At 42.5% G+C, this 25,312-nt stretch overlaps 2 protein-coding genes across 2 annotated transcripts in view; one reads left to right on the top strand and one right to left on the bottom strand.

The window, feature by feature from the left end:
- The window catches only part of LOC139405396 (alpha-2-macroglobulin-like), an 81,679-nt gene that overhangs the window by 17,679 nt on the left and 38,688 nt on the right, over nt 1-25,312 (top strand). The window lies entirely within an intron of this gene.
- LOC139405418 (Na(+)/H(+) exchange regulatory cofactor NHE-RF2-like) overlaps nt 7,123-25,312 on the bottom strand; it is a 26,875-nt gene continuing 8,685 nt past the window's right edge. The window contains exons 3-6 of the mRNA XM_071147741.1: nt 9,605-9,814; nt 8,241-8,394; nt 7,763-7,971; nt 7,123-7,284 (exon numbers count right to left, since the gene is read on the bottom strand). Of these exons, the coding sequence (XP_071003842.1) occupies nt 7,123-7,284; nt 7,763-7,971; nt 8,241-8,394; nt 9,605-9,814 (735 nt within the window). The remainder of the gene's footprint in view (nt 7,285-7,762; nt 7,972-8,240; nt 8,395-9,604; nt 9,815-25,312) is intronic.

The following is a 25,312-nucleotide window of genomic DNA, read 5'->3' on the forward strand; positions in this document are numbered from 1 at the left end:
GAAGGGGAGAGGTAAAGAGAGAGAGACAGACTGAGACAATGAAGGGGAGGTAAAGAGAGAGAGAGACTGACTGAGACAATGAAGGAGAGGTAAAGAGAGAGAGAGACTGAGACAATGAAGGAGAGAGGTAAAGAGAGAGAGACAGACTGAGACAATGAAGGGGAGAGGTAAAGAGAGAGAGAGAGAGACTGAGACAATGAAGGAGAGAGGTAAAGAGAGAGAGAGACAGACAATGGAGAGAGGTAAAGAGAGAGAGAGACAGACTGAGACAATGAAGGAGAGAGGTAAAGAAAGAGAGAGACTGAGACAATGAAGGAGAGAGGTAAAGAGAGAGAGAGAGACTGAGACAATTAAGGAGAGGTAAAGAGCGAGAGAGAGACTGAGACAATGAAGGAGGGAGGTAAAGAAAGAGAGAGACAGACTGAGACAATGGAGAGAGGTAAAGAAAGAGAGAGACAGACTGAGACAATGAAGGAGAGAGGTAAAGAAAGAGAGACTGAGACAATGAAGGAGAGAGGTAAAGAGAGAGAGAGAGAGACTGAGACAATGAAGGAGAGAGGTAAAGAGAGAGAGAGACAGACAATGGAGAGAGCTAAAGAGAGAGAGAGACAGACTGAGACAATGAAGGAGAGAGGTAAAGAAAGAGAGAGACTGAGACAATGAAGGAGAGAGGTAAAGAGAGAGAGAGAGAGACTGAGACAATGAAGGAGAGGTAAAGAGCGAGAGAGAGACCGAGACAATGAAGGAGGGAGGTAAAGAAAGAGAGAGACAGACTGAGACAATGGAGAGAGGTAAAGAAAGAGAGAGACAGACTGAGACAATGAAGGAGGGAGGTAAAGAAAGAGAGAGACAGACTGAGACAATGGAGAGAGGTAAAGAAAGAGAGAGACAGACTGAGACAATGAAGGAGAGAGGTAAAGAAAGAGAGAGACTGAGACAATGAAGGAGAGAGGTAAAGAGAGAGAGAGACTGAGACAATGAAGGAGAGAGGTAAAGAGAGAGAGAGACAGACAATGGAGAGAGGTAAAGAGAGAGAGAGAGACAGACTGAGACAATGAAGGAGAGAGGTAAAGAGAGAGAGACTGAGACAATGAAGGAGAGAGGTAAAGAGAGAGAGACTGAGACAATGAAGGAGAGAGGTAAAGAGAGAGAGACTGAGACAATGAAGGAGAGAGGTAAAGAGCGAGAGAGAGACTGAGACAATGAAGGAGAGAGGTAAAGAGCGAGAGAGACTGAGACAATGGAGAGAGGTAAAGAGAGAGAGAGAGACAGACTGAGACAATGAAGGAGAGAGGTAAAGAGAGAGAGACAGACTGAGACAATGAAGGAGCGAGAGACAGACTGAGACAATGGAGGAGAGAGGTAAAGAGAGAGAGACAGACTGAGACAATGAAGGAGAGAGAGACAGACTGAGACAATGAAGGAGAGAGAGAGAGACTGAGACAATGAAGGAGAGGTAAAGAGAGAGAGACAGACTGAGACAATGAAGGAGAGAGAGAGACTGAGACAATGAAGGAGAGAGGTAAAGAAAGAGAGAGACTGAGACAATGAAGGGGAGAGGTAAAGAGAGAGAGAGACAGACTGAGACAATGAAGGAGAGGTAAAGAGAGAGAGACAGACTGAGACAATGAAGGAGAGAGGTAAAGAGAGAGAGAGACTGAGACAATGAAGGAGAGAGGTAAAAGAGAGACAGATACAGGTGGTCTCCATGTGTTCCTGTCTGACTTGTACAGTTTATATTACTGCTCATAATCACTCACTGATGAAAGACAACACACACTATGCTGTTGAAAGACTGTCTGCCAGTCTATATACATTGCCATGTGTTAACATGATCCCTCTAGTCTAGAGGCTACAGATATATGGTATATACTGATGGTGTTGAGAGTGTGTGTGTGTGTGTGTGTGTGTGTGTGTGTGTGTGTGTGTGTGTGTGTGTGTGTGTGTGTGTGTGTGTGTGTGTGTGTGTGTGTGTGTGAAGAGCTGCTTTGTAAAATCAAGCTAAATAAATCAGCACGAAAGTCATGGGGGGAAATGAGGCTGAACGCTACACACACACACACACGTAAACACACACCAGCGGACACACACACCCGCGTAAACACACCATCGCACACACACACACACACACATACCCAAGTAAACACACCAGCGCACACACACCCGCGTAAACACACACCAGCGCACACACCTACAGGGAGAGAGAAAGAGTGTCTGTGTGTTTACAGTGAACTTGTTTTATGTGTTTGCCTTTTCATGTGTGTAAATGTGTTCGACTTCCTGTTTGTCTGTACAGTGTTTGTCCTCGTTCAATGCTGTTGTTGCCCCTTCTAGCAGATACTGTGTGTCTGTGCCTGTGTGTCATTAAGCTGCTGTTGTTGCCCCTTCTAGCAGATACTGTGTGTCATTAAGCAGCTGTTGTTCAGGCTGCTCTATCACTTCCTGCAACACGGCCCCCTGAGACACAGGTCTGGGATCAGGTTCCACCACTCACAACCAATGTGCGCAGCTCCCCAGGGACGGCTTCTGCGCAGAAATAAAATCAGCCTGCGCAGAGAAGCACGAGATTGAACCTCACTCAACTGTCTAGTTTCCCCCTTAGTTAACACTATCAACCCTTTACTGTGGGAATTGTGATCGAATCAACGTAATTATTAGCTACTTTCAATGCAACATACCGAAACAAAACCAACGATTCAAGAGACTTTGTTGTAGACAGAACTCATCAGAGTAGGATTCTATTGCATTGACATGCACATACTCTAATCTAAACAGACCGGTGCGCCGTAACCAATCAGAGCTGCAGTAGGCCTATATGCAAATAAACCACTGCCATACATGTGCCATTCCCGTTGAACGTGACTGTCTTTACAGAATCAGCGGTCGTGAGTAGATGAGCTGTTTTGAGATCAAAGCGAGAGCTGCATGTAGTCACGTGTCCACATTTGTTCATATCCTTTGCTAGTTAGTGAGTTATTAGCCCAGTTATAGATACGTTTGAGTCAGCAATGGGGGAGTGTTTGTTTCCTACAAGACACAACACGTGTGCATTTCTAGACATCATTTGAAAAGTGACTCCGGTAAAGAGCTTTTTTGTCTTAAAGGGGCAGTGTTGTATTTTGAGACAGGCTTGAATAAGCTAAGTAGCCAATCGGCAGAGGGAAGCATAATTAGTCTGATTCGCTGTAATAATGGGATGAGAATAATAATGCATTCTATTTCATAAAGTGGTTTCTTGCATCAAACGACTCAACAACATTTTCAGTCTCCTCCTTGTCTGAAGGACAAGTGGATTAACAGGTTCATGTCAACAAGCCCTGAATGTGTTTTTCAAACGTCTCATAGAATGTAGCCTACATTGAACACCACACATTGGCTTCTACTGTAGGCTGAATGATAGAACAGCTATTTCCATGTTAAAATATTATGGGATGCATTTTCTCCATTGTTTTTGATGGTAGACCCCTCTGGTAGTCCTACATTATGATCAAATAGCCACAGTAGCCTACTTGACCACTGTTAAAACTGTCACTTAAAGCTGGTACAGCCTCAGTGTTCACAGTAAATGCGTGCTGGACCTGAAATTTGCTCAGCCCCGGAAAGAATAGTAGAGGGAACATTGCTCACAACTCTGTTGTTAAGGCTCCTCTATCACTTCCTGCAGCATGCCCCCCCCCCTTAGACACAGGTCTCGGATCAGGTTACACCACTCACAACTCAATCATTAATCATTAGGGGAGTCTAATACACAGCTGGCCTTACATCAGTGTCTATGGGCAACTTCATCCTACTTCTGGGGTGTATTCAGGGACGTGAAACACTTTGAACGTTGCAGATAGAAATAGATTGAATAGAGTTCACGCCATTCTCTGTTCTATTGGACAGGCAATCATTTCTGTTCTACATGATACATTTCTATCTGAATGTTCTGTCGGTTACATCCTCCTGAGAAGACCACTGTTTAGCATGTCTCTGTTTAATCAATGAATCAAACGTTATTTATACAGCACATTATATACAACACATGCGGTTCAATATGCTTAACATAATAATAATAAAGGCTGCTCCTGTAATTCATTGACTTGGGGAGTTGTCTCCATCTGGTGGCCACAGCATGTAACTGCATATCGCTGAGCTAGTGAGACCATACACTTGTTCCAGCTTTCACTTTTCACATGTCTACATGTTTGGCATCACTGCCTTTGACAAGTGGGATCTATCTACCATATATCACTTTAAAATATGTGAGAAAATGTCCCCTCAAAACACATTTAAGAATGATTCTAGATCATATTGATTGTGAAGAGATGGTGCAACAAAAGAGAAACCATACCACTGCTCATCTACAGCAATACATAACGACAGTGTTATACATTTATTTTGTCATTTTATTTCATATTAATGTCCAGTCCACTTTGTGTTCATATAATAGCCTTGGTTACAGTAGATTCATATTTACAACTGGAGAGATGATCACATTCAAAGTAACTTAGTTACATTAGATACAAATCTACAACTGGAGAGATGATCACATTCAAAGTAACTTAGTTACATTAGATACAAATCTACAACTGGAGAGATGATCACATTAAAAGTAACTTAGTTACATTAGATACAAATCTACAACTGGAGAGATGATCAAATTAAAAGTAACTTAGTTACATTAGATACAAATGTACAACTGGAGAGATGATCACATTTAAAGTAACCTAGTTACATTAGATACAAATCTACAACTGGAGAGATGATCACATTAAAAGTAACTTAGTTACATTAGATACAAATCTACAACTGGAGAGATGATCACATTAAAAGTAAGGCCGGGATTCACTATTCACCTTTTAAAGGGAAAGTTCCCGCGATCGCAGAAGACCGCATTCACGGCAAATTCTGCACATGTCGGCTCCATTGTTAATTACCTTTAAATGTCGTCCGTGCTACAATGCAGATCTAGCGCTGATCTGATTGAATCCCGGCACTGAGACATCGGTCTGCACTGAAACTAGCTTAGCTTCGTATCCAACTAGTCAAACAAGCTAAAATGGGTCCATTTATGAATTCCTCTAAAAAGTGATGAATGTTTGAGGACAATGAAAGTGGGATACAACCACAAACAATAATATGATTACACAAAATATAAACAACTCTAGAGCTTAACCTGGCTCCTCACATGTCTTCCTTCAACTCAGAGTTCTGTTCTGGAACAAAATATAAACAACTCTAGAGCTTAACCTGGCTCCTCACATTTCTTCCTTCGACTCAGAGTTCTGTTCTGGACAGCAGAGACAGACAAAGCTAGCTGGGTATGTCTTACTTTCGAACCCGAAATTGTAACAGAATAAAAACCAAATATTTAAATTCTAGAAGAACACAGTTTGTAAACAAATTGCTAATAATATCACAGAATAATATAACTCAGTCATAATCACATAAATAGTGGTTTTATCTTAATGGCTAACCGTTCAGGCATTTGTTGGCCTACACATTGACACAAGTCTCTCTCTGCAGTCTAGGCAACATTTATGCTGTAGAGTTCAATCAACCCAATGCAATGCACCCAATTCCCTATGTGTCTCCTCTTCACTCATTACAAAGGACTTTAGTAACTCGTATCTCTTCATCTGAAAATCCATTGAGATCCTGGACTTTCCTTCTCTACCTCTGTGACGCCCAACACACTCATTTGAGCGTTTGTCTCTGTTTCTCAGCGTCTCTTCATCTCACGGTCAGAGGACTTTGATTCATCCCCTCAGTCTGTCCATAATTCAGACGTCCGTGTCTATGACGTGATGTGGTTCCTACGTACCTCATTTATACATCTGAGAAGCTCGCTTCTGTACTCTCAAAAGGGCTATGTAGAACCATTTGTCCCTGTTGAACCCTCTGGAAAAGGTTCCAGGTAGAACCAGGTCAGGTCAGACGATAACCCCTTTAGGTTCCAAACAGCAGCCTTTCAAGAGTTCTATTTGGAACAAGAGGTTCTATCTGGAACCAAAAAGGGTTCTTTATTGTGCCTTGGAGTTAGATCTTAGCGTAGCATCTGCTGTGACCGTCAAGTCCAGTCCGTGAGAGGAAGACTCGGCCACAGGGGTCACATCTGTAAGCCGGCCCGGATGTTGTGGTGTCCCGACGTTCTTACCTCAGATCTAATAAAACTAGGATCAGATCCTTCCCTATACAATTTATTGTATTCATTATGACATAAAAAAACCTCAAAACTGATCCTAGATCAGTACTCCTACTTTGAGACACTTTGTGGATACGGGCCCACATCTGTCTTTTGGGAAACAATCAACCCTGTTTTTCTGTGGAGGGTGAAGAGGTGGGGTGGGGTTCGGTGTGTGGCGGTTGGGCCAGTGAATGTTTCTTACTAGTTGCTGTAGAAGGAAAAAAACACTTTCAGTAAAGTCACAGCTCTGAGAAACGTTTAGGAGCCATGGAAACAAGAGCCATGGAAACAAGTGGAACTGAGTCAATTATCCTGGCTAAATACATCAACATGATTTATCCTCATCCTAAGGTACTGTAATAATCCCTAGTAGTGGTATATGGAGGTGTAGCAGACATGGGACGGTCATGGCTGCTCATGGTCACGTGATGAGGGAGCCCCGCTTGTGACTTCACAATAAGTGTTGGCCCTCAGACCGTAGGGAATTTCCTCTTTGTCTAATGGTTAAGATGTTGGTTTGTCCCGGGTTCAGATCCTGCCGGGGACAGAGGCTTTCTGTGTTTTTCTCTGAGTTGTTTCGGAGCCACTGCAGCCTTTTATCTTGATTGGCTGTTGAAGCTCTGTCACATGACGCACCATAACGAACGTCAGCCGTGCGCAGCGGGAGGTCCTCCTATCGCCTCTCACCTCAGAACATTGGCTGGTGAAGCTCTGTCACATGACACACCATAACGAACGTCAGCCGTGCGCAGCGGGAGGTCCTCCTATCGCCTCTCACCACAAAACATTGGCTGCCATTTGCTATTAATTTCCCACGATGAAATTGTCTCCGGGCTGATGATCTACTGCGCACGGCCAACATTGGTTATGGTGTGTCCCTGTGCCAGACCTTTATCAACCTTGAGGGACTTAAGAACATCGTTGTGAAGGTTCTGTGTGGTTCTGTGTGGTTCTCAGAAGTTGCTGAAGATCTCCTGCTTCTTGCTCCAGTCCATAGGGGGCGCTCTCTTCTTGCCGTGTTGGGCCCTCTCTTTGGCCTCGGCTGCCGTGGGGCTCAGATGCAGACCGCTGTCCAGGAACGGGTCTGAAACACGTCGCTCATAATCCTCAGGGACCTAGAGAGATACACGTACACACACACACACACACACACACACACACACACACACACACACACACACACACACACACACACACACAGTATTTGATGTTTAAACTTTTTAGTAAAAAAATAAATACAAGCCCAAAACAAGTCATTTTATTTGAGTATTTTAATGGTCATTTGTAAAAACCAAATACTTATTTCAAATACTATTTTCAAATACCTGAGTTAAATGTATGGGAGTGTATTTGAGTATTTTCAAAATACATAAAAAATATTAAACTACTTGTCTTTTCAAATAAAATATATTTGAATACTTACTTTGAATGTATGTGAAAGTAACTGAGATATTTGAAATAGTATTTGAACCCAGTTCTGCACATATTACATATTACACATATTACACATATTACATACGTGTTACATACATGTTACATATTTACATACAACAAACCAGAAACTTGCTACAGGATAGACACACACATACACACCTGAATGCTCATATCTGAGCTGCTGAATTCTGATTGGGTAGTCGAGCCACGTGAGTACTGGGAATTGGTCTGTGAATTGGGCGAGCCGTCTGTGATTGGTGAGCCCGTCAAGGTGACGTTGATGATTGGTGGATCCGTTGGAGTGAGGTCAGTGGTTGAAGAGGGGGTGGGTGGGGCGCTGTCTGTCATTGGCTCGTCCACATAGACCTCTGGAACGCAGGAACAAACCACATGAGAAACTTGACAAAATCCTTAGAGATGAATCCTTCAAACTGAAATATGTTTGTGGTCATTAATGGTTTAGATGCAAATATGAGTCGTGTGTGTGGATTTCTGTCCGAAAGAGAGAGAGAGAGGAGAGAGAGAGAGAGAGAGAGAGAGAGAGAGGAGAGAGAGAGAGGAGAGAGAGAGAGAGAGAGAGAGAGAGAGAGGAGAGAGAGAGAGAGAGAGAGAGAGCGAGAGAAAGACATCCTTTGACCTCTGACATGTGTGCTGGTGGGCGTGACCCCGAGCCTCTTGAACAGCTCGTCTGTTTCCGCGTCGACCACCAGGAGGCGTGTCTCGTCCCCCCCGCCACGTATAAACGCCACCACCTCTGAGTGTCTCAACGCCTCGATGTTCACTCCATTTACCTGGGGGAGGAGAGGAGGATGAATTCATGAATGGATGGATGTTATTAGCCACATGTAAAATGTTTATAGAGCTGCCTCAACCATTGGCCTCCATTTACCTGGGGAGAAGAGAAGTAGTTTTACAGGCAGACATTGGAAATAACTATTTGTTCTTAACTGACCTGCAGGAATCTCTGTCAGGTATCCAGAATCTCTGATTTATGTATCTAGGACTGATTTTAAACTAGATTTGAAAATACTTGCTCTATTGCTAAATGTATGTACGTCTGTGTGTATGTTGTGTGTATGTTGTGTGTATGTCTGTGTGTATGTCTGTGTGTATGTCTGTGTGTATGTCTGTGTGTATGTTGTGTGTATGTCTATGTGTATGTTGTGTGTATGTCTGTGTGTATGTCTGTGTGTATGTCTGTGTGTATGTTGTGTGTATGTCTGTGTGTATGTTGTGTGTATGTTGTGTGTATGTCTGTGTGTATGTCTGTGTGTATGTTGTGTGTATGTCTGTGTGTATGTATGTGTGTATGTTGTGTGTATGTTGTGTGTATGTCTGTGTGTATGTTGTGTGTATGTTGTGTGTATGTCTGTGTGTATGTGTGTGTGTATGTCTGTGTGTATGTCTGTGTGTATGTCTGTATGTATGTCTGTGTGTATGTTGTGTGTATGTCTGTGTGTATGTCTGTGTGTATGTTGTGTGTATGTTGTGTGTATGTCTGTGTGTATGTTGTGTGTATGTTGTGTGTATGTTGTGTGTATGTTGCGTGTATGTCAATTGTGGCAAAAAAATGGATGTATATGATCACTACCAAGTTGGTTTTTAGCAAGTTACACAAAGCTGCAGTTACACAACCTGTCCAGCAGTTGGCACATGACTCCAGCCCCTGTGACTGGGATGGAAGCGAGAGAGAGAAGGCAGTGATCTGTAATCTGATTTCGTTAAGCTCCGTGGCAACTTTAATTTTGCATATCTCTCTCTCTCTCTCTCTCACTCTCTCATCCTACACATTCCTAATGTGTCCTGAATCACACACACACACAAATGCACCCCCACCCTCCCTCCCTCCCACACTAACCCTACAGGGTAACCTAACCTGCCAAAGTCCATGTAATAAGCTCTTATCTAAGCTAATCTCATCTGTGTGTGTGTGTGTGTCTAAGGTAACACACACACACACACACATACACAGACTGTCTCTCTCTCTCGATCTGGCCCTACCTCCACCAGCCTGTCCCGGGATCTGAGGTCTGCGTGTTGGGCGGGGGACCCGGGATCCACGCTGCGTATGAACTGTCCTCGCCGTGTTCTGTCACTGTGCAGGTTGAACCCGTATCCCAGCTCCCGCTTCACCATGTGACACAGCCGGGGGAGGAGCTCCACCGTCGCCATGGGAAACTCTGTATCTAACGACGCTGTCTCCGATGGCAACTACAGATAGAGAGAGACAGAGAGAGAGAGGAAACACAATGACAGAAAAAGTTTGACATTGTAATTTCAAATCTAAATTCTAATTTGGTTCAGTAGTGGTGGAACGTAACTCAAGAGTATTCAGTTGTAACATACAGACAGTGAAGACCATAACAGACAGACAGTGAAGACCATAACAAACAGACAGTGAGTGAAGACCATAAAAAACAGACAGACAGTGAAGACCATAATGAACAGACAGAGAGTGAAGACCATAATGAACAGACAGACAGTGAAGACCATAATGAACAGACAGTGAGTGAAGACCATAACAAACAGACAGTGAAGACCATAACAAACAGACAGAGAGTGAAGACCATAACAAACAGACAGTGAGTGGAGACCATAATGAACAGACAGTGAGTGAAGACCATAACAAACAAACAGACAGTGAAGACCATAACAAACAGACAGAGAAGACCTTAACAAACAGACAGTGAAGACCATAACAAACAGACAGAGAGTGAAGACCATAACAAACAGACAGACAGTGAAGACCATAACAAACAGACAGAGAGTGAAGACCATAACAAACAGACAGAGAGTGAAGACCATAACAAACAGACAGAGAGTGAAGACCATAACAAACAGACAGAGAGTGAAGACCATAACAAACAGACAGACAGTGAAGACCATAACAAACAGACAGAGAAGACCTTAACAAACAGACAGAGAGTGGAGACCTTAACAAACAGACAGTGAGTGAAGACCATAATGAACAGACAGAGAGTGAAGACCATAACAAACAGACAGAGAGTGAAGACCATAACAAACAGACAGTGAGTGAAGACCATAATGAACAGACAGAGAGTGAAGACCATAACAAACAAACAGAGAGTGGAGACCGTAACAAACAGACAGAGAGTGAAGACCATAATGAACAGACAGAGAGTGAAGACCATAACAAACAGACAGAGAGTGAAGACCATAACAAACAGACAGAGAGTGAAGACCATAATGAACAGACAGAGAGTGGAGACCATAACAAACAGACAGAGAGTGAAGACCATAATGAACAGACAGAGAGTGAAGACCATAATGAACAGACAGAGAGTGAAGACCATAATGAACAGACAGAGAGTGAAGACCATAACAAACAGACAGAGAGTGAAGACCATAATGAACAGACAGAGAGTGAAGACCATAATGAACAGACAGAGAGTGAAGACCATAATGAACAGACAGAGAGTGAAGACCATAACAAACAGACAGAGAGTGAAGACCATAACAAACAGACAGAGAGTGAAGACTATAATGAACAGACAGAGAGTGAAGACCATAATGAACAGACAGAGAGTGAAGACCATAATGAACAGACAGACAGTGAAGACCATAATGAACAGACAGAGAGTGAAGACCATAATGAACAGACAGAGAGTGAAGACCATAACAAACAGACAGAGAGTGAAGACCATAATGAACAGACAGAGAGTGAAGACCATAATGAACAGACAGTGAGTGAAGACCATAATGAACAGACAGACAGTGAAGACCATAATGAACAGACAGAGAGTGAAGACCATAATGAACAGACAGAGAGTGAAGACCATAATGAACAGACAGAGAGTGAAGACCATAATGAACAGACAGAGAGTGAAGACCATAATGAACAGACAGAGAGTGAAGACCATAACAAACAGACAGAGAGTGAAGACCATAACAAACAGACAGAGAGTGAAGACTATAATGAACAGACAGAGAGTGAAGACCATAATGAACAGACAGAGAGTGAAGACCATAATGAACAGACAGACAGTGAAGACCATAATGAACAGACAGAGAGTGAAGACCATAATGAACAGACAGAGAGTGAAGACCATAACAAACAGACAGAGAGTGAAGACCATAATGAACAGACAGAGAGTGAAGACCATAATGAACAGACAGTGAGTGAAGACCATAATGAACAGACAGACAGTGAAGACCATAATGAACAGACAGAGAGTGAAGACCATAATGAACAGACAGAGAGTGAAGACCATAATGAACAGACAGAGAGTGAAGACCATAATGAACAGACAGTGAGTGAAGACCATAATGAACAGACAGACAGTGAAGACCATAATGAACAGACAGTGAGTGAAGACCATAATGAACAGACAGACAGTGAAGACCATAATGAACAGACAGAGAGTGAAGACCATAATGAACAGACAGAGAGTGAAGACCATAATGAACAGACAGAGAGTGAAGACCATAATGAACAGACAGTGAGTGAAGACCATAATGAACAGACAGACAGTGAAGACCATAATGAACAGACAGAGAGTGAAGACCATAATGAACAGACAGAGAGTGAAGACCATAATGAACAGACAGAGAGTGAAGACCATAATGAACAGACAGAGAGTGAAGACCATAATGAACAGACAGAGAGTGAAGACCATAATGAACAGACAGTGAGTGAAGACCATAACAAACAGACAGAGAGTGAAGACCATAATGAACAGACAGACAGTGAAGACCATAATGAACAGACAGTGAGTGAAGACCATAATGAACAGACAGAGAGTGAAGACCATAATGAACAGACAGAGAGTGAAGTTGTCAAAAGTTAAATCAATAGCTATATAGATGTATATGTAAGTTATTAGTTCATCTCTTCAGATATATTTCACTGAGACCCTACCTACCTACCTACCTACCTACCTACCTACCTATCTATCTACATGTGAAAAATATATATTTTTCATAATTATATATATTTCAGCAGTTTAGAAAAATAAATAAATGCATGAGCCAAAAAATCTATAGTTGATGAGATTAATGAGATTGAGTCAGAGTGATGGATGCGTGTGCTGTTACAGAGACCCGTGCTGCCACACAGCTCTCTCCCTCTCACGCTAAGACACACACACACACACACACACACACACACACACACACACACACACACACACACACACACACACACACACACACACACACACACACACACACACACACACACAAATACATAGAAGCAAATACAGAGACGTACACACGCACAAACAGACACACACCAAATGCACACACACACACCCCACACACCCCACACACACCACACACACACCCCACACACACCCTACACACACCCCACACACACCCCACACCCACCTTCTCTGTCCCCGTCCTAACCCGTTCTCTCTCGCTGCTACAGAGTTGAAACAGGGATAATGTCATGGTAATGTGATCAGTCTTCTATTAGCGTGACCCAGTACTCTTTGTGTGACTCCACCAGAATATCTGGAAACACACACACACACACACACACACACCTACACACCTACACACACACACACACACACACACCTACACACCTACACACACACCTACACACCTACACACACACACACCTACACACACACACACACGCACACACACACACACCTACACACACACACATACATACACACACCTACACACATACATACACACACACCTACACACATACACACCTACACACACACACACCCACACACACACACACACACACACACACACACACACACACACACACCTACACACACACACACACACACACACACACACACACACACACACACACACACACACACACACACACACACACACACATACATACCTACACACATACACACCTACACACATACATACACACACACACACCTACACACCTACACACCTACACACACACACCTACACACATACACACCTACACACACACACCTACACACCTACACACACACACACACACACACCTACACACACACACACACACACACACACCCCTACACACACCTACACACACACACACACACCTACACACGCCCACACACACCTACACACACGCACACACACCTACACACACACACACCTACACACACCTACACACACCTACACACGTACACAATGCGGATATGTGTGTCGCCGTCTGTCACAGTTTGTGCCATGGCAACAAACCAGAACACCTTGACGACTGGTTGCCATGGCTGACAGGGTGTTTAAGGTAAGTTGGAGTGTTAATGCTCCAGGACATGGGAGGGAGGGGGAGAGAGAGAGAGAGAGAGAGGAGGACTTCTGATGTCTTGGTTGGCCTCTTTACGTCCTCCCTACACCAGCTAAATCCAGAACCATATATACATTCTATATCTGTCTCTGTCCTAATCAACCAACCGACACACACCAGTCCCAAAACATCTGTCTGGTACCAACATCAAACTGACCTCAAAAGCTCAAAGCCTGTCTATCTCCCTGGAGGGTATTTATTTGGGGGTCAACTGGGGAATATCTCAGTCACAGTTTTCCATGGCAAGGAAGAGGAGGCTGAAGAGGAGGGTGAAGAGGAGGCTGAAGAGGAGGGTGAAGAGGAGGCTGAAGAGGAGGGTGAAGAGAAAGGTGAAGAGGAGGCTGAAGTGGAGGATGAAGAGGAGGCTGAAGAGGAGGCTGAAGAGGAGGATGAAGAGGAGGCTGAAGAGGAAGGTGAAGAGGAGGCTGAAGAGGAGGCTGAAGAGGAGGCTGAAGAGGAGGCTGAAGAGGAAGGTGAAGAGGAGGCTGAAGAGGAAGGTGAAGAGGAGGCTGAAGAGGAGGGTGAGTCAGGATTAGATGTGTGATGAGAGTCAGGGTTAAATTAGTTTCCTGCAGCAACAGAATTAGAAGTCTAGGTAATGACTGTTGGAGTTGGAGGTGAGAGATCAGCCTGTAATAGATACCAGTAACCAGACAGTCAGATTGATCAGCCGGTAACCAGACAGTCAGATTGATCAGCCAGTAATAGATACCAGTAACCAGACAGTCAGATTGATCAGCCGGTAACCAGACAGTCAGATTGATCAGCCGGTAACCAGACAGTCAGATTGATCAGCCAGTACTGGAGCAGAGTGTTCCTATGAAGATAACAGTCTGGTTAAGTAATGCAATAAGGGCGTCTGCCAGGATAACACAATATGCTACAGAACAATGCCCGCTGTGTGTGGGTGTGTGGGTGTGTGTTTGTGCCACAGAACAATGCACTTTGACTAGAGTATATCAGTCATCTGTGATAGACGTAACATACGTAACATCACACAATGGAGTTTTATGGGACGACGCGCGCGTGTGTGTGTGTGTGTGTGTGTGTGTGTGTGTGTGTCTGCAGACAAATGAAGAGCATTAGGCATATAGGTGTTGACCATCACATGGTGAACTATTTATGGTTCTAGAAATGAATTTCAACAATTACACTGTCTCTGTAACCCCTCTAACTAAACCATACTGTCTCTGTAATCCCTCTAACTAAACCATACTGTCTCTGTAACCCCTCTAACTAAACCATACTGTCTCTATAATCCCTATAACTAAACCATACTGTCTCTGTAATCCCTCTAAACCATACTGTCTCTGTAATCCCTCTAACTAAATCATACTGTCTCTGTAATCCCTCTAACTAAACCATACTGTCTCTGTAACCCCTCTAACTAAACCATACTGTCTCTATAATCCCTATAACTAAACCATACTGTCTCTGTAATCCCTCTAAACCATACTGTCTCTGTAATCCCTCTAAACCATACTGTCTCTGTAATCCCTCTAACTAAATCATACTGTCTCTGTAATCCCTCTAAACCATACTGTCTCTGTAATCCCTCTAACTAAACCATACTGTCTCTATAATCCCTCTAAACCATACTGTCTCTGTAATCCTTCTAAACCATACTGTCTCTGTAATCCTTCTAAACCATACTGTCTCTGTAATCCCTCTAAACCATACTGTCTCTATAATCCCTCTAAACCATACTGTCTCTATAATCCCTCTAAACCATACTGTCTCTGTAATCCCTCTAACTAAATCATACTGTCTCTATAATCGCTCTAAACCATACTGTCTCTGTAATCCCTCTAACTAAACCATACTGTCTCTGTAATCCCTCTAACTAAATCATACTGTCTCTGTAATCCTTCTAACTAAACCATACTGTCTCTGTAATCCCTCTAACTAAACCATACTGTCTCTGTAATCCCTCTAACTAAATCATACTGTCTCTATAATCCCTCTAAACCATACTGTCTCTGTAATCCCTCTAACTAAATCATACTGTCTCTATAATCCCTCTAAACCATACTGTCTCTGTAATCCCTCTAACTAAACCATACTGTCTCTGTAATCCCTCTAACTAAACCATACTGTCTCTGTAATCCCTCTAAACCATACTGTCTCTATAATCCCTCTAAACCATACTGTCTCTGTAATCCCTCTAAACCATACTGTCTCTATAATCCCTCTAAACCATACTGTCTCTATAATCCCTCTAAACCATACTGTCTCTGTAATCCCTCTAACTAAATCATACTGTCTCTATAATCCCTCTAAACCATACTGTCTCTGTAATCCCTCTAACTAAATCATACTGTCTCTATAATCCCTCTAAACCATACTGTCTCTGTAATCCCTCTAACTAAATCATACTGTCTCTGTAATCCCTCTAACTAAATCATACTGTCTCTATAATCCCTCTAAACCATACTGTCTCTGTAATCCCTCTAACTAAATCATACTGTCTCTATAATCCCTCTAAACCATACTGTCTCTGTAATCCCTCTAACTAAACCATACTGTCTCTGTAATCCCTCTAACTAAACCATACTGTCTCTGTAATCCCTCTAAACCATACTGTCTCTATAATCCCTCTAAACCATACTGTCTCTGTAATCCCTCTAAACCATACTGTCTCTATAATCCCTCTAAACCATACTGTCTCTGTAATCCCTCTAAACCATACTGTCTCTATAATCCCTCTAAACCATACTGTCTCTATAATCCCTCTAAACCATACTGTCTCTGTAATCCCTCTAACTAAATCATACTGTCTCTATAATCCCTCTAAACCATACTGTCTCTGTAATCCCTCTAACTAAATCATACTGTCTCTATAATCCCTCTAAACCATACTGTCTCTGTAATCCCTCTAACTAAATCATACTGTCTCTATAATCCCTCTAAACCATACTGTCTCTGTAATCCCTCTAACTAAACCATACTGTCTCTGTAATCCCTCTAACTAAACCATACTGTCTCTGTAATCCCTCTAACTAAACCATACTGTCTCTGTAATCCCTCTAACTAAACCATACTGTCTCTGTAATCCCTCTAACTAAACCATGCTGTCTCTGTAATCCCTCTAACTAAACCATACTGTCTCTGTAACCCCTCTAACTAAACCATACTGTCTCTGTAATCCCTCTAACTAAACCATACTGTCTCTGTAATCCCTCTAACTAAACCATACTGTCTCTGTAATCCCTCTAACTAAACCATACTGTCTCTGTAATCCCTCTAACTAAATCATACTGTCTCTATAATCCCTCTAACTAAACCATACTGTCTCTGTAACCCCTCTAACTAAACCATACTGTCTCTGTAACCCCTCTAACTAAACCATACTGTCTCTGTAATCCCTCTAACTAAACCATACTGTCTCTGTAATCCCTCTAAACCATACTGTCTCTGTAACCCCTCTAACTAAACCATACTGTCTCTATAATCCCTATAACTAAACCATACTGTCTCTGTAATCCCTCTAAACCATACTGTCTCTGTAATCCCTCTAACTAAATCATACTGTCTCTGTAATCCCTCTAAACCAGGGGTGTCAAAGTCAAATGGACGGAGGGCCAAATAAAAAAATCAGCTACAAGACGAGGGCCGGACTGTTCGAATGTTCATTGAAAAATTTTTAAATGACGCATATAGTCTAGTGAACCTAATTGAACCTACTGAAAACCTAACAAATATATTACAATATGATCAGATAAATAAAGCAATATTTTCTTATGGCTCTGTCAGTAATCTTTAATTTTCAACAGACACAAAAGACAAATTTCCTTTATATAAATATCCCCATAACATGAACATTAAATGAAAGAAACCGGTATTCAAGGCACCATCAGTAGACTATATTTTCTATTTTAGCAAAAGTGGGCTAAATTTACTTCAAAGAAAAAACAATAATAGCAATTTTCTATCATCCACTCAACTGAAATATTTTTAAAATATAATTGGATTGAAATACAAAAAAATAAAGTGCAAAAATCTATTAATCAAAAACAACACTTTGTTTAAGGAGAAGTAACATGCAGTGAAAACAAATATTAAATTTTAACTTTTAAACTTGAACTGAGTAAAAACTCTAAATATGTGATTGCACAGTAATGTTCACTTGTTTGAGGTTGAGGGTGATACTTGGTGGTGTCCCATCTTTTCCACAAGTTCATCAATGTTCGGGGTAAGGCTCTGAGCTGAAGAAATCCTCAGAATTGAGTGGAGGTGTTCAGCAGTAAGTCGACTTCTGTGTGATGTTTTGTTCAGGTTCATCAAAGAAAACAGTTGTTCACACAGGTATGTGCTGCCAAACATAGACAACGTTTGAGCAGCCTGGATGCGCAGCTGGGGCATTGTGCCGGGGAGGAAACGGGCGAACTCCGCAGCACCCACTGCCGCATATTTTGCCCTCAGTGCATCATTGCATTGGAGGTCAATCAACTCCATTTGGAGGTTTGGTGGTGAGCTTTCCACGTCAACAGCAAATGGGTTACCGAGCAGTTCCAACCTGCTTTTTTGTGCTTCAAAGTCAGCAAATCGGCGTCGAAAGTCAGCGGCAAGCATACCTATTTTATCAGCCAACTGTGTGCTCGGGAACGCACTGGTAGAGAGCTTCTCTTTCATGGTCTGGCAGCTGGGAAAGTGGCTCAAATTTTCTTTCCGCATCTGCGTCTCCCACAGAGTCAGTTTGGTTTTAAATGCCTTCACTGTACTGTACATATCAGAGATGACACGATCCCGACCCTGCAGCTGCAAGTTTATTGCATTCAGATGACTCGTAATGTCACACAGAAAAGCCATTTCACACAGAAACATTTCGTCTCGGAGTTGTGTTGTGTCTTTCCCTTTGCTGTCCAAGAACAGACAAATCTCCTCACGAAGCTCGAAACATCTTTGAAGCACCTTTCCCTGGCTTAGCCATCGCACCTCTGTGTGATAAGGCAAATCACCATGCTCCGTTTCTAACTCCGTCAGAAATGCCTTGAACTGGCGGTGATTCAAACCTTTGGCTCTGATAAAGTTAACTGTGCGCGTGATGATGCTCATTACATGCTCCATTTTCAAGGCTTTACCGCACAACGCTTCCTGGTGTATGATACAATGATAAGCTGTCAGCTCACCTGTCGCGTTTTCCTCTTGCATCTTTTCCCGTATCTTCGCCACCAGTCCGCTCCTGTGTCCACACATCGCAGGTGCTCCGTTGGTTGTCAAACCCACGAGTTTTTCCCAAGGCAGCTCCATCTCATTTACACATCTTGACACCTCTTCATACAAATCATGCCCCGTAGTTGTGCCATGCATAGGACGTAAAGCCAAAAACTCCTCTGTCACGCTTAGGTTGGAGTCCACTCCGCGGATGAAAATTGACAACTGGGCAATGTCAGAAATGTCGGTGCTCTCATCCACAGCCAAGGAATATGCAATAAAATCTTTTCCCTTTTTCACAAGCTGCTCTTTTAGATTGATGGACAACTGGTCTACTCTCTCGGCAATGGTGTTTCTGCTCAGACTCACATTTAAAAAGAGTTGCCTTTTTTCTGGGCAAACTTCGTCACAAACTTTAATCATGCAGTTTTTGATGAAATCCCCCTCCGTAAATGGCCGGGCTGATTTAGCGATCTCTTCTGCCAAAATAAAACTGGCCTTGACAGCAGCCTGGCCTTGTGATTTGGCTTTTTTGAACAGAGCCTGTCGAGATTTGAGGCCTCGTTTTAATTCCTCTGCCTTTTGTAGCCTTTGTTCCATGTCCATATTCTTGTTTTTGTCCGCGTGTTTCGTTTCATAATGTCGTCTCAGATTATACTCTTTCAGTACCGCCACACTTTCTCCACACAGAAGACACACAGGTTTTCCAGCTACCTTCGTGAACATATACTCCGACTCCCACCTTGTTTGAAACCCCCGGTTCTCAGTATCCACCTTCCGTTTTGCCATTTTTGATGGGTATCTGAAAGTTAATTTTACTGTGATGCTGACGACTGCTGTGCCAATAAATATTGAAATGAAGCAGCCTACTGCTCGGTGCGTCACCTTTGCATTGTGGGAAATGTAGTATTGGTGCGTGTAAAAGATCTGCGGGCTGCCGGCTTGCTGCGGGCCGGTTCTAATAATAAATCAAGATCATCCCAGGGGCCGTAAAAAACCTTCTTGCGGGCCGGATGTGGCCCGCGGGCCTTGACTCTGACATATGTGCTCTAAACCATACTGTCTCTGTAATCCCTCTAACTAAACCATACTGTCTCTGTAATCCCTCTAACTAAACCATACTGTCTCTGTAATCCTTCTAAACCATACTGTCTCTGTAATCCTTCTAAACCATACTGTCTCTGTAATCCCTCTAAACCATACTGTCTCTATAATCCCTCTAAACCATACTGTCTCTATAATCCCTCTAAACCATACTGTCTCTGTAATCCCTCTAACTAAATCATACTGTCTCTATAATCGCTCTAAACCATACTGTCTCTGTAATCCCTCTAACTAAACCATACTGTCTCTGTAATCCCTCTAACTAAACCATACTGTCTCTGTAATCCCTCTAACTAAACCATACTGTCTCTGTAATCCCTCTAACTAAACCATGCTGTCTCTGTAATCCCTCTAACTAAACCATACTGTCTCTGTAACCCCTCTAACTAAACCATACTGTCTCTGTAATCCCTCTAACTAAACCATACTGTCTCTGTAATCCCTCTAACTAAACCATACTGTCTCTGTAATCCCTCTAACTAAACCATACTGTCTCTGTAATCCCTCTAACTAAATCATACTGTCTCTATAATCCCTCTAACTAAACCATACTGTCTCTGTAACCCCTCTAACTAAACCATACTGTCTCTGTAACCCCTCTAACTAAACCATACTGTCTCTGTAATCCCTCTAACTAAACCATACTGTCTCTGTAATCCCTCTAAACCATACTGTCTCTGTAACCCCTCTAACTAAACCATACTGTCTCTATAATCCCTATAACTAAACCATACTGTCTCTGTAATCCCTCTAAACCATACTGTGTCTGTAATCCCTCTAACTAAATCATACTGTCTCTGTAATCCCTCTAAACCATACTGTCTCTGTAATCCCTCTAACTAAACCATACTGTCTCTGTAATCCCTCTAACTAAACCATACTGTCTCTGTAATCCTTCTAAACCATACTGTCTCTGTAATCCTTCTAAACCATACTGTCTCTGTAATCCCTCTAAACCATACTGTCTCTATAATCCCTCTAAACCATACTGTCTCTATAATCCCTCTAAACCATACTGTCTCTGTAATCCCTCTAACTAAATCATACTGTCTCTATAATCGCTCTAAACCATACTGTCTCTGTAATCCCTCTAACTAAACCATACTGTCTCTGTAATCCCTCTAACTAAATCATACTGTCTCTGTAATCCTTCTAACTAAACCATACTGTCTCTGTAATCCCTCTAACTAAACCATACTGTCTCTGTAATCCCTCTAACTAAATCATACTGTCTCTATAATCCCTCTAAACCATACTGTCTCTGTAATCCCTCTAACTAAATCATACTGTCTCTATAATCCCTCTAAACCATACTGTCTCTGTAATCCCTCTAACTAAACCATACTGTCTCTGTAATCCCTCTAACTAAACCATACTGTCTCTGTAATCCCTCTAAACCATACTGTCTCTATAATCCCTCTAAACCATACTGTCTCTGTAATCCCTCTAAACCATACTGTCTCTATAATCCCTCTAAACCATACTGTCTCTATAATCCCTCTAAACCATACTGTCTCTGTAATCCCTCTAACTAAATCATACTGTCTCTATAATCCCTCTAAACCATACTGTCTCTGTAATCCCTCTAACTAAATCATACTGTCTCTATAATCCCTCTAAACCATACTGTCTCTGTAATCCCTCTAACTAAATCATACTGTCTCTGTAATCCCTCTAACTAAATCATACTGTCTCTATAATCCCTCTAAACCATACTGTCTCTGTAATCCCTCTAACTAAATCATACTGTCTCTATAATCCCTCTAAACCATACTGTCTCTGTAATCCCTCTAACTAAACCATACTGTCTCTGTAATCCCTCTAAACCATACTGTCTCTATAATCCCTCTAAACCATACTGTCTCTGTAATCCCTCTAAACCATACTGTCTCTATAATCCCTCTAAACCATACTGTCTCTGTAATCCCTCTAACTAAATCATACTGTCTCTATAATCCCTCTAAACCATACTGTCTCTGTAATCCCTCTAACTAAATCATACTGTCTCTATAATCCCTCTAAACCATACTGTCTCTGTAATCCCTCTAACTAAATCATACTGTCTCTATAATCCCTCTAAACCATACTGTCTCTGTAATCCCTCTAACTAAACCATACTGTTTCTGTAATCCCTCTAACTAAACCATACTGCCTCTGTAATCCCTCTAACTAAACCATACTGTCTCTGTAATCCCTCTAACTAAACCATACTGTCTCTGTAATCCCTCTAACTAAACCATGCTGTCTCTGTAATCCCTCTAACTAAACCATACTGTCTCTGTAACCCCTCTAACTAAACCATACTGTCTCTGTAATCCCTCTAACTAAACCATACTGTCTCTGTAATCCCTCTAACTAAACCATACTGTCTCTGTAATCCCTCTAACTAAACCATACTGTCTCTGTAATCCCTCTAACTAAATCATACTGTCTCTATAATCCCTCTAACTAAACCATACTGTCTCTGTAACCCCTCTAACTAAACCATACTGTCTCTGTAACCCCTCTAACTAAACCATACTGTCTCTGTAATCCCTCTAACTAAACCATACTGTCTCTGTAATCCCTCTAACTAAACCATTCTGTCTCTGTAATCCCTCTAACTAAACCATACTGTCTGTAATCCCTCTAACTAAACCATACTGTCTCTGTAATCCCTCTAACTAAACCATACTGTCTCTGTAATCCCTCTAACTAAACCATACTGTCTGTAATCCCTCTAACTAAACCATACTGTCTCTGTAATCCCTCTAACTCAGCAATACTGTCTGTAATCCCTCTAACTAAAACAACTTCCTACGGGTTTCAATCAGAGGCACATAGCACTTGAAATGTAAAAGTACTTTCTGATTGCTTCTACACCTGCAATGCTTGCTGTTTGTGGTTTTAGGCTGGGTTTCTGTACAGCACTTTGAGATATCAGCTGATGTACGAAGGGCTATATAAATACATTTTATTAGATTTTATTTGATTGAGCTGAAATCTGCAGCGTTTATCGTGAATAGGATCTCATTAACGGTAGTTCAATGCGCTCGTCGCCAACATGCTGTATACAGGGCATTCGGGAAGTATTCAGACCCCTCAACGTTTTAAAACCTTTTGTTACGTTACAGCCTCATTCTAGAATCCCCCTCATCAACCTACACACTCCATTATGACAAAGCACAAACAGGTTCTTATACATTTTTGCAAAATTATATTTTTTTAAACCCTGAAATATCACATTTACATAAGTATTCAGACCCTTTACTCAGTACTTTGTTGAAGCACCTTTAGCAGCGATTACAGCCTTGAGTCTTCTTGGGTTTGAGACTACAAGCTTGGCACACCTGTATTTGGGAGGTTTCTCCCATTCTTCTCTGCAGATCCTCTCAAACTCTGTCAGGTTGGATGGGGAGTGTCGCTGCACAGCTATTTTCAGGTCTCTCCAGAGATTTTAGATCGGGTTCAAGTCCGGGCTCTGGCTGGGCCACTCAAGGACATTCAGAGACTTATCCCGAAGCCACTCCTGCGTTGTCTTGGCTGTGTGCTTAGGGTCGTTGTCCTGTTAGAAGGTGAACCTTTGCCCCCAGTCTGAGGTCCTGAGCGCTCTTGAGCAGGTTTTCATCAAGGATCTCTCTGTACTTTGCTATGTTCATCTTTCCCTCGATCCTGACTAGTCTCCCAGTCCCTGCCGCTGAAAAACATCCCCACAGCAAGATGCTGCCACCACCATGCTTCACCGTAGGGATGGTGCCAGGTTTCCTCCAGACGTGATGCTTGGCCTTCAGGCCAAAGAGTTCAATCTTGGTTTCATCAGACCAGAGAATCTTGTTTCTCGTGGTCTGAGAGTCCTTTAGGTGCCTTTTGGCAAACTCCAAGCGGGCTGTCATGTGCCTTTTTACTGAGGAGTGGCTTTCGTCTGGCCACTCTTCCATAAAGGCCTGTTTGGTGGAGTGGTGCAGAGATGGTTGTCTTTCTGGAAAGTTCTCCCATCGCCACAGAGGAACTCTGGAGCTCTGTCAATTTCGAGTCTCATAGCAAAGGGTCTGAATACTTATGTAAATAAGGTATTTCTGTTTTCGCTTTGTCATTATCGGGTATTGTGTGTAGATAGATTTTTTATTTTTTTATTTGATTTATTTCACCTTGATGAGGTAAAACATGAATTTAATAAGTTTTAGAATAAGGCTGTAACGTAACAAACACCTTGAAAAAGTAAATCCTTAAAAAAAAAAACTTTCAGAATGCACTGTAGATGTGAACTAGGCCACAGACAGGGGAACGTGGATATAGCAACACTGTGTGTGTCTGTGCTCCCCGTCTGTAAAACAACGCCCCTCCTCCTGCTTCGTTTCATTTCAGAGTGTATTGTAGAAGCTGCAGTACAGTATGTATGTCATCTGATAGGACTGCATCAGTTCCCCAGCAGTGACGCAACACCCTTCACACCTCCACAGGTAGGCCTACAGGGTGAAGAACATGCAGACAGCAGACAAAAGGGGAGAGGATGTGTTCTGAGTGAGTGTGTGTGTGTGTGTGTGTGTGTGTGTGTGTGTGTGTGTGTGTGTGTGTGTGTGTGTGTGTGTGTGTGTGTGTGTGTGTGAGAATGAGCAAGAAAAGGAGAAAGGGGGGAGAAATATCTGCTCAGTTTGAATACCTGTAGAATGTTGGGCCACCCACCACAGTTTGAATACCTGTAGAATGCTGGGCCTCCCACCACAGTTTGAATACCTGTAGAATGTTGGGACACCCACCACAGTTTGAATACCTGTAGAATGTTGGGCCACCCACCACAGTTTGAATACCTGTAGAATGTTGGGCCACCCACCACAGTTTGAATACCTGTAGAATGTTGGGCCACCCACCACAGTTTGAATACCTGTAGAATGTTGGGCCACCCACCACAGTTTGAATACCTGTAGAATGCTGGGCCACCCACCACAGTTTGAATACCTGTAGAATGCTGGGCCACCCACCACAGTTTGAATACCTGTAGAATGTTGTTCCACCCACCACAGTTTGAATACCTGTAGAATGTTGGGCCACCCACCACAGTTTGAATACCTGTAGAATGTTGGGCCACCCAACACAGCTTGAATAACTGTAGAATGTTGGGCCACCCACCACAGTTTGAATATCTGTAGAATGTTGGGCCACCCACCACAGTTTGAATACCTGTAGAATGTTGGGCC

This window comes from Oncorhynchus clarkii, unplaced genomic scaffold (assembly GCF_045791955.1).
Source record: "Oncorhynchus clarkii lewisi isolate Uvic-CL-2024 unplaced genomic scaffold, UVic_Ocla_1.0 unplaced_contig_11936_pilon_pilon, whole genome shotgun sequence".
In the NCBI taxonomy this organism is placed as follows: Eukaryota; Metazoa; Chordata; class Actinopteri; order Salmoniformes; family Salmonidae; genus Oncorhynchus; species Oncorhynchus clarkii.